At 43.8% G+C, this 16,013-nt stretch overlaps 1 protein-coding gene across 1 annotated transcript in view; it reads left to right on the top strand.

Annotated features, from left to right (window-relative positions):
• LOC126418624 (netrin receptor UNC5C) overlaps positions 1-16,013 on the top strand; it is a 346,615-nt gene that overhangs the window by 316,508 nt on the left and 14,094 nt on the right. The window contains exons 11-13 of the mRNA XM_050085470.1: positions 940-1,185; positions 12,009-12,155; positions 12,815-13,083. Coding sequence (XP_049941427.1) covers positions 940-1,185; positions 12,009-12,155; positions 12,815-13,083 — 662 coding nt within the window. The remainder of the gene's footprint in view (positions 1-939; positions 1,186-12,008; positions 12,156-12,814; positions 13,084-16,013) is intronic.

Below are 16,013 nucleotides of genomic sequence, written 5' to 3'. Positions count from 1 at the left end.
ATTTAAAAACAAAGCAGATGTGTAAACTACAATGTGCCTGACAATCTTAAATTCCGTTCTTTTCCTTCATAATTTAACGAACCTTTCACTTTGTTGACATGACAGCTGGCTTGTTTATATCATCCCTGCAGCCATCTATGGGACACCAAAGGAAATAAGGCAAGCTTCTTGCAAACTTGAACATTTAAAATTTGCATTTGACTTGAAAATGCAACGAATACAAATCGGTGCCTCTAAACTATCAATCATTGCTTTTGGAGTTCTGGCTTTATCAATTATCGACACAGACACAATGAAAGTGAATAGAAATGGATTACGAAAGCACGCTTTTCATAGCACATACTCCTCTTCTCGGTTATTCGAAGTGTATAAACAAAAAGGAATTACAGTACTGAGGCCAGAAGCTTCATATTTTGGTATTGTATTACTGTATCGAATACGCATTTAAGACCAGAAAAACAGTTGAAGTTGCGTTTCTTATGCTGTGTTGTTCACTAAAACATTGTAACATTTACTATATAAAATAAATATCGCGTGCACACGACAGAAATAACGAACAAGAAGGAATGTTATACACTCGTCTGCTAATATTTTGGGGGATCCAAGATGGCGGCAGGCCCCGCCCACTGGCTTCAAAACAACGTACAGCGTAAGTCTGTAGCGCTATCTCCCCTTATTCTACCTTCATGCATCCAATTGCCAAACACTACAATAGCAAAAATTTCAACAATGCAAACCAGCCACAGACTGCAAACAGCACAGTCAGTGATTTTCATACAGAGGGCTACGTGGCGTTACCAACATAAAAACCTAAACAGCCTACTTATAGTTGTTCCGGCGATAACTCGCCATCCCTAGCCTGGGGCCTTCCGTTGTGAGTAAAGTATCGGTACCTTTTGTTCAGTAGCGTGTCCCTGACGAGACCTCGTGACTTTTCAGGAGGAGGCGGTGCTGGGCGAGGAGACGATCAACACGGCGGTGTACGCGCAGCTGGACCCGGGCCGCGTGCACCTGGCGTGCGAGGCGGGCACGCGCTGCGTGCTGGTGGGCCGGCCTGCGCGGCCGCGCGCCGCCAGAAAGAGCCTGCGTCTCGCACTGTTCGGCCCGCCTGTGCCGCCGCTGGTCGCGCTGCCCAACTGCAGCCTGCGCGTCTACGTGCTCGAGGACACACGCGAGGCGCTACAGGTACACTGCAGTACAGCCACGGTCTAACATACACGGTCATGACACTCGCTGCTGTGGAGATTGTTCCAGTCTGACAGCTGGAACAACACCAGCGCCGAGAAAGCAGCCGTACGATCAACGTTTCAATAATTTTTCTTCTTACTTATTATGTTTTAGTGTTCGAAACAACAGTAAATTATCGACAGACTGAGCTGTCATACAATGAAGGCTTTCACGACCGGATGTTTCACCTGCCGAGAATTCTTCCAGGTTGTATGGCGGTGGTCCATGGAACTCTTCAATCCCTGAAGTTTCGTCCAAAGCTACATTGGATATCTTCACGTAGTGAAATTTTCGGAAACTGAAGTTTTATGTACTATGACGAACTATTATCCACGGCTGTGCAGAGAAGCCATCGAAATATATAACCATGGGGATCATTTTAACAGAAAAGAAGAAGCTATGAAACTCAGCGATATATGGACAGTGGATGAGAAATTTTTATCTTTGACTTACTATGATCGATAGTTCTATTTTATCATTGACAAGGTTTATCTCTGCTAACACGTGAAATCCAGACCACGCCAACTTTCGACGGTATTTAGGCAGTTCTTCGACGCTCGACAAGACTCCCTTCCGTATAAAATGGTCTGGAGCAGATAATTATCGCCTGTCTCTCCAGTCCGCCGCAGACCTTGCTAAGACACTCCATATCCTCAGTAAGTGCAACATAGGTTTCTCCACCCCCCCTAAAAGGACCCGCCGCCTCCGGGTGGTTGTCAGAGGGCTCCCCATGGAGTACTCTGATGACGACCTGAGGAAGGCACTCATGGCATTGAACATAACCACCACAATCATATCCAGGATCATTTCCCCTCGTACCCGACTCCCCACCCCACTCTTCTTCGTCTCCGCCCCTGACACGCCGGAGAACCGCCACCTCCTAACCCTCTCACTCATCGATCGCGTTTGCGTGACGATGGAGAAACCGCACTCCAGGAGGATGACCCTGGTATGCTATCGTTGCCAGGGCCTGGCGCACTTCGCGGGTGATTGCACCCGCGAGGTGCGTTGCGTGAAGTGTGCCGGGGGACACGCCTCCTCGGAGTGCACTAAACCCCGAGACGCCCCCCCTACCTGTGCCCGCTGTGGAGGAAATCACACGGGCAGTTACATGGGCTGCCCAAAAATCAAATCGTTCAAGGCAAGCCAGAAACGATTTGCAGGGCCGGCGGCGGCGGTCCGCCCGGGCACCAATTACTCTGGTGCCCTGGCGGGTTCGGCGCCGTGGGCCCACCCCCCCCATGCGTCTCGCTCCCATCCCGCCCCTCCGGGCTCCTACCCACCCCCCTCCTCTCCATCCCTATCCAACCCCCCCCCCCCCAACAGCCTTCCCTCACCTCCCTCCCCAGCAGGTGTCAAGCACTGCTTCCCCCTCCCCACGGCGGGTGTCACGCTCCGCTGCACCTTCCCCATCCCACCACCAGGCGTTAAGCACTGCTACCCCCTCTCCCACCTCGGTACAGTCCCAGCAGCACCCTCTCCCCTCCCCATCCTCTGCTCCCACCCACCTCAACGACCTCATCACCCATGTTGTTGAAGCACTGACCTCAGCAATCTCCACCACCTTCAACTCCCTCCTCCAAACCATCCCACACCAACTTGCCACCGCCCTCTCCCAATCCATGTTCCCCGCCACCACTACCACTCCCATTCCAACCAGTCATGGCTGTTAGACATCATGGATTGACAGCCATGATCTGGAATGCCAATGGTCTCCCCAAACAACAGGGGGAGTTCCGACAGTTCCTCCTTGATGAGAGGGTTGATATTTGCCTTGTTGCAGAGACACATCTCAAACCCGGTGTTTTCGTCCGTGTAGCAAACTACTCCTGCTACAGGACAGACAGGCCCACCGCCTATGGTGGCACGGCGGTGTACGTTCGTAACTCCCTCCGCCACCACCCTATTTCCCTCCCCCCACTCAACACTGTGGCAGCCACTGGCGTCGTCGTCCACACGGTGACGGGTCCCATCACGTTTGTGGCTCTTTATAGACCACCACGAGGCCTTCTAGAAACACCGGACTATGAAGCATTGCTGTCGCTCGGCAACGACGTCTTCGTTGGCGGTGACTTCAATGCCAAACACGCTGCCTGGAACAGTAGATTAACAAACACATCAGGTCGTCGACTCCTCCGGGTCGCTGAGCGGCATCATGCCCGCACCATCGGCCCGCACGACCCCACCATTTACCCCTCTGGAGGACATCCCCCAGATGTTTTAGACATCGCAGTGGTTAAAGGTCTACCCAACCCCATCACTGCAGCCACCCGCATCGCTCTTGCCTCTGACCACCGCCCGGTCATCTGTTCCATCGATCTCGTTGGAACCCCGACCGCGCCGAGTGATGGCCTGAACATCTGCGGTATTGACTGGCAGTCCTACCAGAGACGGGTCGAAGCAGCCCTACCCACAATCCCTGCTGCCGATCAAACGGACGCAGATCGTACCCTAATACACCTCACCACCGTTGTCCTAGATGCTGCAACAGCAGCGACCCCTCACCGCCCAAACCGGCCCCCAGATCATCTGCGTCCTCTCCCCCACCATATCCTTGCCCTCATCACAGAGAAAAACCGGATCATCCGAGAATGGCAGCTCACTCGGAACCCGGCAACCAAGCGCCTCATCAATAGACTGCAGCGCCAAATCAAGGCTGCGGTGCAAGACCACCGCAATCAGGAATGGGAGAACAAAATCTCTGCCATTGACCTGAGTGACCCGTCCGCCTGGCGGCTCACAAAAAGCCTTCTGAGGCGAGGGCAACGGATTCCCCCACTCCAGGTCGGCAATGACTTTGTGTCCGAACCAGATGCCAAGGCTAACGCCTTGGCGGATGTCTTCGCGCACAACTTCACCCCGGTCAATGACCCCGTTGACCCCGACCATATCCGCCTGGTAACGGCACGCCTCCCTCAACTCCTTGCCGTCCAGGACCCTGAGGATGAAATCACCCCCATTAACGAAGAGGAGGTAGAACTGCAATTGCGGCACCTCCAATCCAAGAAAGCTGGCGGCCCCGACAAGCTGACGAATGCCCTCCTCAAGCAGCTATCCCCAGCTACTATTCCCATCCTGACGGCCACCTTCAACAACATCCTCTCAACCAGACAATATCCCACTGCCTGGAAACATGCTGAAGTGGTCGCCATACCCAAGGCTGGGAAGGATCTTCGTTCCCCTGCCAGCTATCGCCCCATCAGCCTCTTGCCCGCCATCTCCAAGGTGTTCGAGAGGCTGTACCTTAAACGACTGCTCATCCACATTGCCCAAGAACGAGTCCTCCCTGATGAGCAGTTTGGCTTCAGGCAGGGACACGCAACCACTCACCAACTCCTGCGCCTTGTAGAAGAGGCACTGGACGCCATAGAACGTAGGGAGTACTTTGGGGCCATACTCCTCGACGTGTCCAGAGTGTTTGACTCGGTCTGGCACGAAGGGCTGCTCTACAAATTATTTTCCCTTGGCTTCCCAGTGTCCCATGTATGGCTTATAGCCACATACCTGGAAGGCCGCACCTTCCATGTCAGGATCCCAGATGGGAAATCCACACGACGACGAATTATAGCAGGAGTACCACAAGGCAGCGTACTTGGACCGCTACTCTACTCCCTCTTTACAGCCGATCTGCCCTCTGCGCCGAGGGTACAATTAGCTCTCTACGCAGATGACACTGCACTCTTCTCTCGTTCTCGGAGTGCGGCAGTTCTTCAACAGCGGCTCCAGGGGGCTACAGATTCCCTAACCGTTTGGGCTAGGACCTGGCGTCTGGCATTTAATCCCTCCAAAACCCAAGCCCTTATCATCTGCCGACGCCGTATTCCCATTCGGCTCCCTCAGGTGGCGGTCCTTGGTACCCCAGTCCCCTGGACTCGTACTGCAAAGTACTTGGGTGTTACCCTGGACCAACGCCTAACCTGGCGCCCCCACATCGACGAGGTGCGTCGTAAGGCAATGGGGCGGCTATGCCTGCTCTACCCTCTCATCAACCCTACCTCTTCCCTCCCCACGCACCTTGCTGTTAGACTGTACACCTCCCTTGTTCGCCCCATCCTTGAATACGCGGTGGTGGTGTGGGGCAATGCTGCCCCCACCCACCTCCGCCGACTCCAAACCATCCAGAACCGAGCTCTCCGGCGTGCCCTCCGCCTCCCCTTCGACTTCCCAACCCATGAGCTCCACCTCCTGGCTGAAGTGCCGCTCCTTCGTACCCGCATCCTCTCCGCAGCCCACTCCTTTTACCAGCAAACCCGTCTCTCTCCTAATCCCTTAATCCTCTCCCTGGGTACCCGTGTTCACCGTCTGGCCACCAGCCGATGGCCAGACCTTTTATTTCCCCCCCATGACTTCACATACAATAGCCATCTCACCTCACGACAATCACTCTCTCACACCATCGACCCTCCCCCCCAACATGTCATGTCATTCACCCCCCGCCAACCCACACCCCCAATCCCCACTGTCGGCCTAATTCACGACAGGCCTTTCCTCTTTCACTCCTTCATCTGTCACCCTCTGACTTCTTTCTCTCTCCCCGCCCCCCCAACCCACCACTTCACGACTGACTGCCGTCACCATCAAGACGCCGCTATGGAGAAGAAGAAGAGGCCAGGACAATGGCCTTTCATTTTCACCATCTCTCACTATTCCTCCTCCTGTCTTTAATTCTGTAACGTAGTCGTAAACCCCGGCTAGTCTATGGGCCGTTCGTTTTCCACCACCCTTCTACTGTCCCTTCTACTGTCCTGTCTTCTTAAAAAAAATAAATAAATAAATAAAAAAAATAGATTAAAAAAAAAACGGCCAGTCAATTGGGCCATTCGTTTTCCCATTTCTTAAACTATCACTCTCACTATCCTTTCACCTATTAAAAAAAAAAAAAAAAAAAAAAAAAAAAAAAAAAAAAAAAAAAAAAATGCACAAAGAATCAAGCCGAACAATAACGCCATGAAATTTCCCTAGCCAAACCGTCATGCCAGAAGGTGAAGCGCCTTGTTGCGCTAGTACTTCGCTCCCAGTCGAGGATATCTTCCTCAGTTCATTGTGCAGGTTCGTTCGACAAGACTCAGCACAATCAGGAGCATGTCGAAGATGTTCAACGTAGCTTTGGACCAAACGTCATGGATTGAAGAGTTCCTTGGACCACGGCCATACAACCCAGAAGAATTCTCGGCAGACTGAACTGTGGTGAAATAAATGTAAAAACTGCCGAATCTCACTGCCTCATTGCTATAAACTACAACTTACTCTTGAAGAAATACTTTCGATTATATAAATAAATGCAGCTTATACCACTGAAATCAAGAGAATATAAAAACATTTCGTGCATGAGAAACATATACTTTTGTAGCTGCCTGGTCTTCTTGTGACAGGCAATTTCTTTGTCACCTAACAACTTTGTGTGGAGTCTGATGATTCGCGCATTATTACACTTCACTCGACTTTCCAGTGGATGAACATTTTCTTTAAGTGTTACTAATTTTGCTTCAAAAGCGAAAGTGTTGAAAATTTCTCAGATGTAGCAGCAGTGGTGGAATCGGTTCCTTCTTTGTTGGGTAACATTTATATTACCTTTGACGTTTCATCATTACGCCTGTGGTGACAGGTTGAGGAGTATCTCAGGGCAGATTATTTATGATTCTCTTGTGGCATACAGATATTTACTACAGAATGTCACTTTCTTCTAAGACCAAAAAAATAGTAAACAGCAGAAGACCTGACATTTTGCAGAAAGACTTCGTATATCCACTCAACAATGTGAAGTTTTGTTCACTACATTTCCAGCCAATCAGTGAAGTTGACATGGTGGGGGGGGGGGGGGGGGGGGAAGGAAAGGGAAAAAACTAATGACGTCAGCTGCATTGGGACTTTATGTGGAATCAGTGGCGATGAGTGAAAATGTGTGCTGGACCAGGACTCGAACCCAGAATCTCCTGCTTATTAGACAGTTGTGTTAACCGCAGTGCCACCCGGACATAGTGTTAATTGGAAATGCTTGCACTGGCACCTAGTGCAGTCTCTTATCTGCAGCTCCCATCCCTGTCCTCCGTGCTCGCTAATTTTAGATTATTGCTGGAGGTCAAATGTAAATGTGCATCTGCGCTGATGGTTCTTCAGTTCGAGTCTTGGTCTGATACACATTATCATTCATCACCATTGATTCAATGTAAAGCCCTGATGCAGCTGATATTAGTTCCTTTCCTTTCCTTTACTATCTCTTCCCCCTCACAGCTATACATAATCCATGTGATGTCTGATCTATCGGATATGTCCAAAAGAACAAATACCACACATTTATATGATGGCACTAGCTCTGTGTGTGTGTGTGTGTGTGTGTGTGTGTGTGTGTGTGTGTTAACACAACTGCCTAGTAAGCAGGAGATCCTTGGTTCAAGTCCTGGTCTGGCACACATTATCCCTCAACGACACTGATTCTGCCTAAAGTCACAGTGCAGCTGACATCATTAGTGCCTGCTCTTTCCTTTCCTTTCTTCCTGTCCACCTTCAATTTACATTAAATGTGCCATAGCTCTGGATTCCACATGATGTCAGTTCCTTTGGACATACCTGAAAGAACAGACACCATGCACTCATATAAGGGCTGAGAGGTGTGCAACAACACTCAGGAGACATTTTTATTAATTGCATGAAATCTTAACTGACAAATCAAAATCAAAGACCAAAAACCTGCAATTTAACTGTGGTCAAGCTGGGTGTTAGTCCCACAGGATTGTGAAAAAGCCTGCTTTAGAATTACATAGAACCATACAGAGAAGATGCTCAAGTATATAAAAAATGTGTAGTGCATCTGTAAATGAAATGGCGGAAAAGACATAGTGCAGTCAGTTCGTCAGTACTGCCCCTTTGTTTGGTGTTATAAAGTAAGCATGGCAGTAGACATTGAAAAAAATCAGAGGCACAGTACTAGGTTTATGCCAGATTAGTATAATCCATATCTAACGTAAATTAAAAAGAATCTTAGGGGAAAATGTGACATTGATCTCAGTGGTTAAATTTAAAGAATCAGTGTACGAGGAAGTCTGCATCAAAATACTGCTGTGCCCATCATATATCTTGCTTAGGCATTGTATGAACAAGGTAAGAGAGCATAGGGTGCATACCAAATAGTATATACATTTGTTGCTTACCTGACTACAAGCTGATTTTTCTGCTCTTGCAAGCTTTTACCTGACTATCTAGTTGCAGTGTAGCAGCATTCCAGTCATTTTGATCATTGGAACAACATTCCTTGACATATTCCACATTCCTTGGAGGTGTTTCCCCCATTTTTCCTTTGTCTACTTTTAGCATTTTGTGTCACTAAGGCAGCCAATTTATTTTCAGTTGACATATTTGTAAATGGAATAGGACAGATTGGATTTCAGAGTATAAGATAGATGTCACAAGAACTGAAATATGAAATGTTTACACAAGTACTGATATTCTAAAATTTCTTCCAGAATTCCAAGTACTCAAGGACATGAAATAAGTAAAAGATGGTTCTATTAAGAAATTTCACAATAAAGTGGAAGGAATTGAATATTAATAAATCTCTTAAGCTCCTATTAAATTGTACTTTATTAGTAACCAACATTTTTGCGGCTGCTAAAAATGTGTGTTCCTGGATAACCAGCACCTTTTTGGGCCAAATTAAATGACCTCAATTATTTATGCAGATTGTCGGGTCTAGTGCAGCAGGGGATACAACCCGTTGGCTTTGGACAATGACGTCACAAGTCGCCAGAGAGCAGTTTACCATTTTCGCTTTTGCTGTTATGTTTCAGTTTCATTTTTTTACTGATTGCTTAATAAAGTGGATCTGTTTATTCTATCTCGTGAGATTTTTTTTTTTTAAAAAAGCCAAAAAACACTTATCAGCCACTGAAGGGAGCTACAACACTAAGAAGAATCGCTTCTCGATTGGCCACTTGTGACGTCATTGTCCAAAGCCGACGGGTTGTATCCCCTGCTACACTAGTCCCAGATTGTCTTTCTGCCCATAATTGAGTCCACGACTAGATATATTGGTTTGAAAAAGAGAGAAATCAGTTATATCACTAAGGGACAAATATAGTAATACGAAGTACTCAGTTCTCAAATTCAGACCACAACACTCTGAAAATTTTAGTATGGCTTGATGAATTACTTTTAAAAGGTGACAATGTACGACAGTAACAAATGAAAGAAAGCAGGTATGCCAGATTCTTTATTTTGAAGTCATTTAGGTGTGACAAATTTCATTTGGTATTTGAGCAGTTCTGCATAGTTTGGGACTTAGGGACGGGATTACTGGCAAATTAAAGCTCGATAAGATACGTTCAGATACTGCATTTGTCTTTATGAAAGTATTTTGGTTTGAGTTCATATTAACGTACAGTTTCAATTTGTCAGTCATGTTCACTGGCATTGTGTTTACCTATATGAGAAACAATTTTGTATTTAACCAATTTTACAACCTTTGCAAGGAACTTTATATTCCTTTACTCAATTTCCTAAACACTGGAGTCACCTACTAAATACAATTGTTGTTCACTAAAAATATATTGAATGAACAATTCCTTCTAGGTCAGTTCTCTATGCATTTGGGGTAAATAAATAAAATAACACCATATGAACAAACTATCACAGATGAAGATTATGTTATTGAGATGGCGTTTAGATAATGACCACAGCTTCTCTAAAAAAAAAAAAAAAAAAAAAAATAGTGAAGAACAAACGGCAACCATCAAATACCAAATACAGTACACTCCTGATTATTTGGGATAGTGTGGGGGAGAAGGTGCATGAATAATGGAAACGCATGAGTAATTGAGATGTTTTCAATAATGCATTCTGTGTTTGAAAGTTTATCCAAGTTGTGTGGATAGGTACTTTAGGCCTGTTTATTTCTTAAAATAGTTTGTGATGTTGGTCTGCTACCGAGAGAAGCTGACTTTTTTTTGCACTGCATTCAAATTTTTCTTGCAGCAATAATATCATTGTACTGAAACCCCCTCTGGCCCATATAACCTAGTAAAGTATCAACACACCACAATGTGGTACACCAGCTGTCAAGGTCACTCCCTTCATCCCCAATCCACATTCACTATCATCTTCTTTGTTTTTTTTTATGAAGCAGCAGTCAGCATTTCAGTATCACTCATATATTGGAAGCCGGATCCACAGTGACTATCTTCAGCCACTCATACAAGTTTTCTTCATTGACATCTACAAAACCATTAAAACCCATTACCAGATTCATTATATATGCAGTTGTTATTTCTTCATCACAGAAACCTTGAAAATCACTTTCTTTCTTATCTGAATGAATTTTCTTTCCTGATTGAAGTAGCGTATCTTGCCAGACTTCCTGCCAGGCATCAGGAATCCCAAGTATGGCAGCTACAATATTGTCCATTTCTTTCAGAATACGATAAAATCATCCTCATCAACCAGCATTCTCACTAGACCAGTCCAGTAGAGCCATTTTACCAATGCAATTACACTTTGGTCCATTGGCAGTCACATTAGAAGGTAAAAACTTATTTACGATGAGACCATCATCAGATACAAGAATCATCTCATTGGAGTGTAAAGGGGCATTGCAAGCAATACAACACCCTTCTGTAGCAATTCTTTCTCTTCTAGAACTCGCTGAACTTGTGGTACAAAATGTGGGTGGTACCAGTTTTTGAAAATTTCCATTACCCATCCATGCTCCTTTTTGGTCATAATAATGCACAGGGAGAGCCTTAGCTACAATATCCTTGAGGGTTTTTTTATTTTTTTTATTTTCCAGCCATTAATAGTTCCATTTTGTAGGTCCCAGAAGCATTAGCATTAGCATTGCTCAAAATTGTAATGTATTCTTTAGATGACTTATATTCAGGAGTACAAACTTAGCTCTTAAAAGCAACATTTCTGGTTGGTAGACACGTCCAATACAGACCACTTTTGCCTGCATTATAAATTTGGTTAGGTGTGAAGTTCTCTTCTTCCACAAATTTCTGGAACTCTTCCCAGAAGGAAACAGCTGCCGCAGCATTTGAACTAAGCCTGTCTCCTTGCACAGTAAGTTTGCAAATGCCATCTCTTGTTTGAATCTGGTTAGCCAACCAGATGATGCATTAAATTCTTCCTTTAACCCTAGAGCTTCATAAAAAGATCTAGCTTTCTTGGCATACATCATACCTGAAACAATAACATCTTCTGCTCGTTTGTGGCTAAACCACTGCATAAGAGCAGCATCTAATTTGTCAGATCTAGATATATCTTTTTATGCTTCTGTATTTTCTGCTTATTCTTTTTAATTTCGCAAGTAGTTTGAATTCCAGTACCATAATCAGCACTTAGTATTTTAGCAACTTCCCCCTTCTCATATCTTTTGATTAATTCTAACTTTTGTTTTAATGTCAACCCATGTCTCATTTCTCTATCATCTCTTTATCAAATTTCTTCTAACTTGCTTTGTTGACACTCAAGTGCCAATTAACAACAGAAAACTGAGTTTGTTTTCAGTTATACAGAACAGACTGGCTGATAACAAGGAAATGGTACTTTGTTGTCACACAGCGACTTAAACAATAGAATTGGCAGTCATTGTCATGGAGTGAGTTGCTTATTGCAGTTTGCTAGAGAAAAATAATCAGCAAACTGGATACCCAGATTAATAATTGGGGATACACTGTATTTGATATAATTAATCCTATGGAAGATATTATTTCATACAGTGCATATTCCTTTAAATGTAATTAGCATGTCACAGTATATCTGAAGGCTTACAATACACAATTTCACTTTAGAGTGTGGAACGTGAAGAGGCAACATTGGGTGCACAGTTGCTGGACCTTCCTAGGACCTTGCACTTTGAGGATGGTGGTGGACCCCTCATACTGAGCCTTGAAGATGTTGGTCCTGGCTGGCACAGCAAACCACAAGCTGGACATCAGGTGAGATATAGTACCTTAGATTTCTATTTTATGTACACTATGCATATATTTTGTGAGGATCTGAAGTGCTTTCTGATAGTACATTATAAAGCATGTCAACAGTTCAGATCTCTGCCTGGCTGTCCAAATTCAGATTTTCCATGCTTTAATTAAACTATTCCTGGCATATGCTGAGATAGTGTCCTTTAAAAGGTCATTGCTAATTTCCTTCCCTGTTGTTCCTTAATTTGAGCTTATGTTTCATCTCTAATGACCTAATCAGTAACAGGACTTTAAATCTTAATCTTCCTCCATAAAGCATTAATATGGACATTAAGAAAAAAAAATTGTAAAATAATTTTAATCCAGCATTGTAAAAACTTCTTTGTCCATTTTAAAGCTGTTTTCAGTGTCACTTTCTTCTTTGATAGTTTAAGACCGTAGGTAATTTCAGATTATACTATTTTTTCCAAAATTTGAGTTAGTGCTCAATAACTTCTTTTTATGCTTCACACTTTCTCTAAACAGTGAGAGGTTGCCTGTTTTCTCTTGCCGTAAAGTGTGATTTATTCATCTGGTGCACTTTTGTCAGATATTCTACAAAGAGAACAGTCATAGGTAGATTTAAGATTTTTAGAAAAACGATTATATATGATGTGTTGTTCATCTCTCTGTTTCAGGAGATACCGTTCCAGCATGTGTGGAACCCAAGTCACGGCCACTTGCACTGCTCATTCTCACTGGAACGCACAACAGTGCCACAACAGCCATTGTCACTCTCAGTAGCAGCATGCCAGCAGGGTAACAACAGCAAAGTTGTCCTAAGGGTGCAGCCTGACCTTGGTGCAGTGCCCCTAACCCCTGGCCTCACCACTCTGACTGTTACTACAAGCAGTGGTTGCAGCTCTCTGAGGTCATCCCCAGCTAGTGCTTCACATTCACCCTTCAGGTACACATATTAATTGTATCCATTATTTCCTTTTACAATGCACTGAAATTGCACTGTGAGTACTAGCAAAATTATGTGGTAATTATAGTTGCAAATTGTCTGCCAGTTTTAATGGTTTCTGGCCCTCCAGATTTTATTACATGCCACTGAAAAAACTCAAGGTTGTTAGTAGATTAATGTTAATCAAGGTATTACTAGTACCTCACTATTTTGAGTATTTTAGAATAAAACAAAACTAATAATAACCCATTAGCTTAATAATTATGGCACAAAGTCCTAAACTGTAATGACGAAAATGTTTGCTGTATGTAACTGATCAGTGGCATCAAAAGTAAAGACAGATAGTATATGGAGTATTTTGAAAGACATCAAATTGAAACTGTTTTTCATGCCATTGTCTTCATCACACAAAAAGTTGTTATGTTATTGCTTGGCACCAGCTGAGCAAAGAAAAATTAGTGTAAGAAGAACAGCCAGAGAAGCGTTCAATGACTTTTAAAGTAAAATTTTGTCAACCAATCTGAGTAAAAAGCCTAAAAATATAAAATGAGTAAGCCATTCAAAATCCTTCACTCATTCACTCAGTGACTATAATGGCACTGAAATGGAAGATAATAGAGAGAAGGCCAAAATACTGAATTCAGTCTTACAAACTTGTTTCACCAAGGAAGATCATAACACAGTCCCTCCTTTAATCATCATACAAACATCAAAATGGCAGATACTGAGGTTACTGATCACAGAATAGAAAGGCAACTACAGTTGCTTAGTAGCAGAAAAGCGTCAGGACCAGATGAGATAGCTGTAAGATTCTACAAAGATTTTGTGAAAGAGCTTGCTACCCTGCTAGTAGCAATTTATTGTAGTTTGGTGGAGCAATGAACTACATGGTGTGTCAAAAAAAATCATCTGTTTTGACACATCTACATTTCTGAAACTAATAAACATCTACAATGAATTTTGTTTTGTGATCAATGGGAAATTCAAAAAGTTTTGTTTTTTCATACCTTTTTAGGTGTTCAATATGCCCCCCCCCCCTCCCTTCCTTGAAATGCACAGCATATGTCAATGTGGTATTCAAATTGTTCCCACATTTCAGTGTGCATGTCTTGAGTTACAGCTTCCACAGCTGCTGTTATGTGATGTCTCAGTTCATTGTTGTTGGTAACAGACACACATAGATTCTTTTCTAAAGCTCCACGTCTCAGTTCATTGTTGTTGGTAACAGACACACATAGATTCTTTTCTAAAGCTCCACAAGAAATAATCACATACAGTCAGGTCTGATGACCTTGGAGGCTAGTAATGGCAGGCTGAATCATTTGGTCGAGCGCAGCCAATCCATTATCCAGTAATCCTTTTATTTAAAAATTCTCACACTTCCAGATGCCAGTGTGGCAGTGCCCTATCCTGCTGGTAAATGAAGGTCAGCGAATGGATTTCTGCGAACTCCTTGTGAAACTATGGCGGATGCGTTCGACATTTGTGTCAGATACTCAGGGATGGCCTTGCAATTTGTCTTTACTCAAACAACCTGTTTCTCTGAGTTGTTCATGCCATCATCTAATGCTCTGTGCTGTAAGAGGATCCACTGATACCTAGTACAAAAGTCACACTCAACAGTTATTACTGACATGCACTGTGCAAAATGTAGAACAAAAAAAGCTTTTTGTTGTCTGGACACCATTTTTACTGATGCTATCTAGCAGGAACCATGTAAAACTCAAGAGTTTGTTCTTTCCAACAGTCTGTTCATGCATATATCTCAAATGATGTTATAGTTATGATTTTCTAAATTGGATGATTCTTTCTGATACACCCTTTATACCTAGTGACAGGAAAAAAGTGCAGACCATTCCCATTTTTAAGAAAAGCCATAGGACATATGTTCATAATTATAGGCCTATATCATTGACGTCAGTCTATTGTAGAATTATAGAACATGTTTCATGCTCAAGAATTATGATACTTTTTGGACAACAAAAACCTCTTCTATCGGGTGTCTATCCTAAGAGACATCACGTGCATTTTAGCTGGTGTTTCAGCAGATATTCACAATTTCATTTCTGGATTGTGCAGCTGGAGTCAGCCCAAACAATTACTGCTCATCATGTCTTTCACTGTGATGCTCAGTATCAACAGGAAGTGTTGATAGGAAAATTATTTTTAAAGCGTGATTTTACGTGCCCATTCGATAGAGTACTACCAAATTAGTCTAATACAACATTCATTTTAACAATATGTGCTAATAGGGGTAATAAAACATGAAGGATAAACAGCAATGCAGCAGTAACTCAGCAGCGCTCCATGCTTGGCTGTAGCAGGGCACTGCTGTCACTGCTGGACTACTGATTATTCTTGGAGTTTTATGGTCCCTATTAATACATATTAATAAAACAAATATTCCACTAAACTAATCTGGGACCACTCTATTCAATGGGCACATAAAATTCCACATTAAAAAAATTTTATTTGTAATGAGAAAAGACTAACATTTTCCGTCAACACTGGTTGTCACGTGAGAAACGAGATGAGCACTATTTGTTTGCACTGACCCTAGCTGTACAATGCAAAAATTAAATTGCAGATATCTGCTGGAACTCCACAGAAAATGTCTGATGACTTTTTGGAGAGACACCCTGTAAAAAAAATCAAAGGTCCCAAGTTTGAGCCTCGGTCTGCCACACAGTTTTAATCTGCCAGCAAGTTTCATGTCAGTGCACATTTGGCTGCAGATATTTCATTCTGGAAACATCCCCCAGGCTGTGGTTAAGCCATGTCTCTGCAATATCCTTTCTTCCAGCACTGCTAGTCTTGCAGGTTTCGCAGGAGAGCTTCTGCAAAGTTTGAGAGGTAGGAGATGAGGTACTGGCAGGAGTAAAGCTGTGGGGATGGGTCATAAGTTGTGCTTGCATAGCTCAGATAGGTTT

Source organism: Schistocerca serialis, chromosome 9 (assembly GCF_023864345.2).
Source record: "Schistocerca serialis cubense isolate TAMUIC-IGC-003099 chromosome 9, iqSchSeri2.2, whole genome shotgun sequence".
Taxonomy (NCBI): domain Eukaryota; kingdom Metazoa; phylum Arthropoda; class Insecta; order Orthoptera; family Acrididae; genus Schistocerca; species Schistocerca serialis.
The sequence above is the reverse complement of the archived record's forward strand: the minus strand, read 5'-3'. Positions and strand labels throughout refer to the sequence as shown.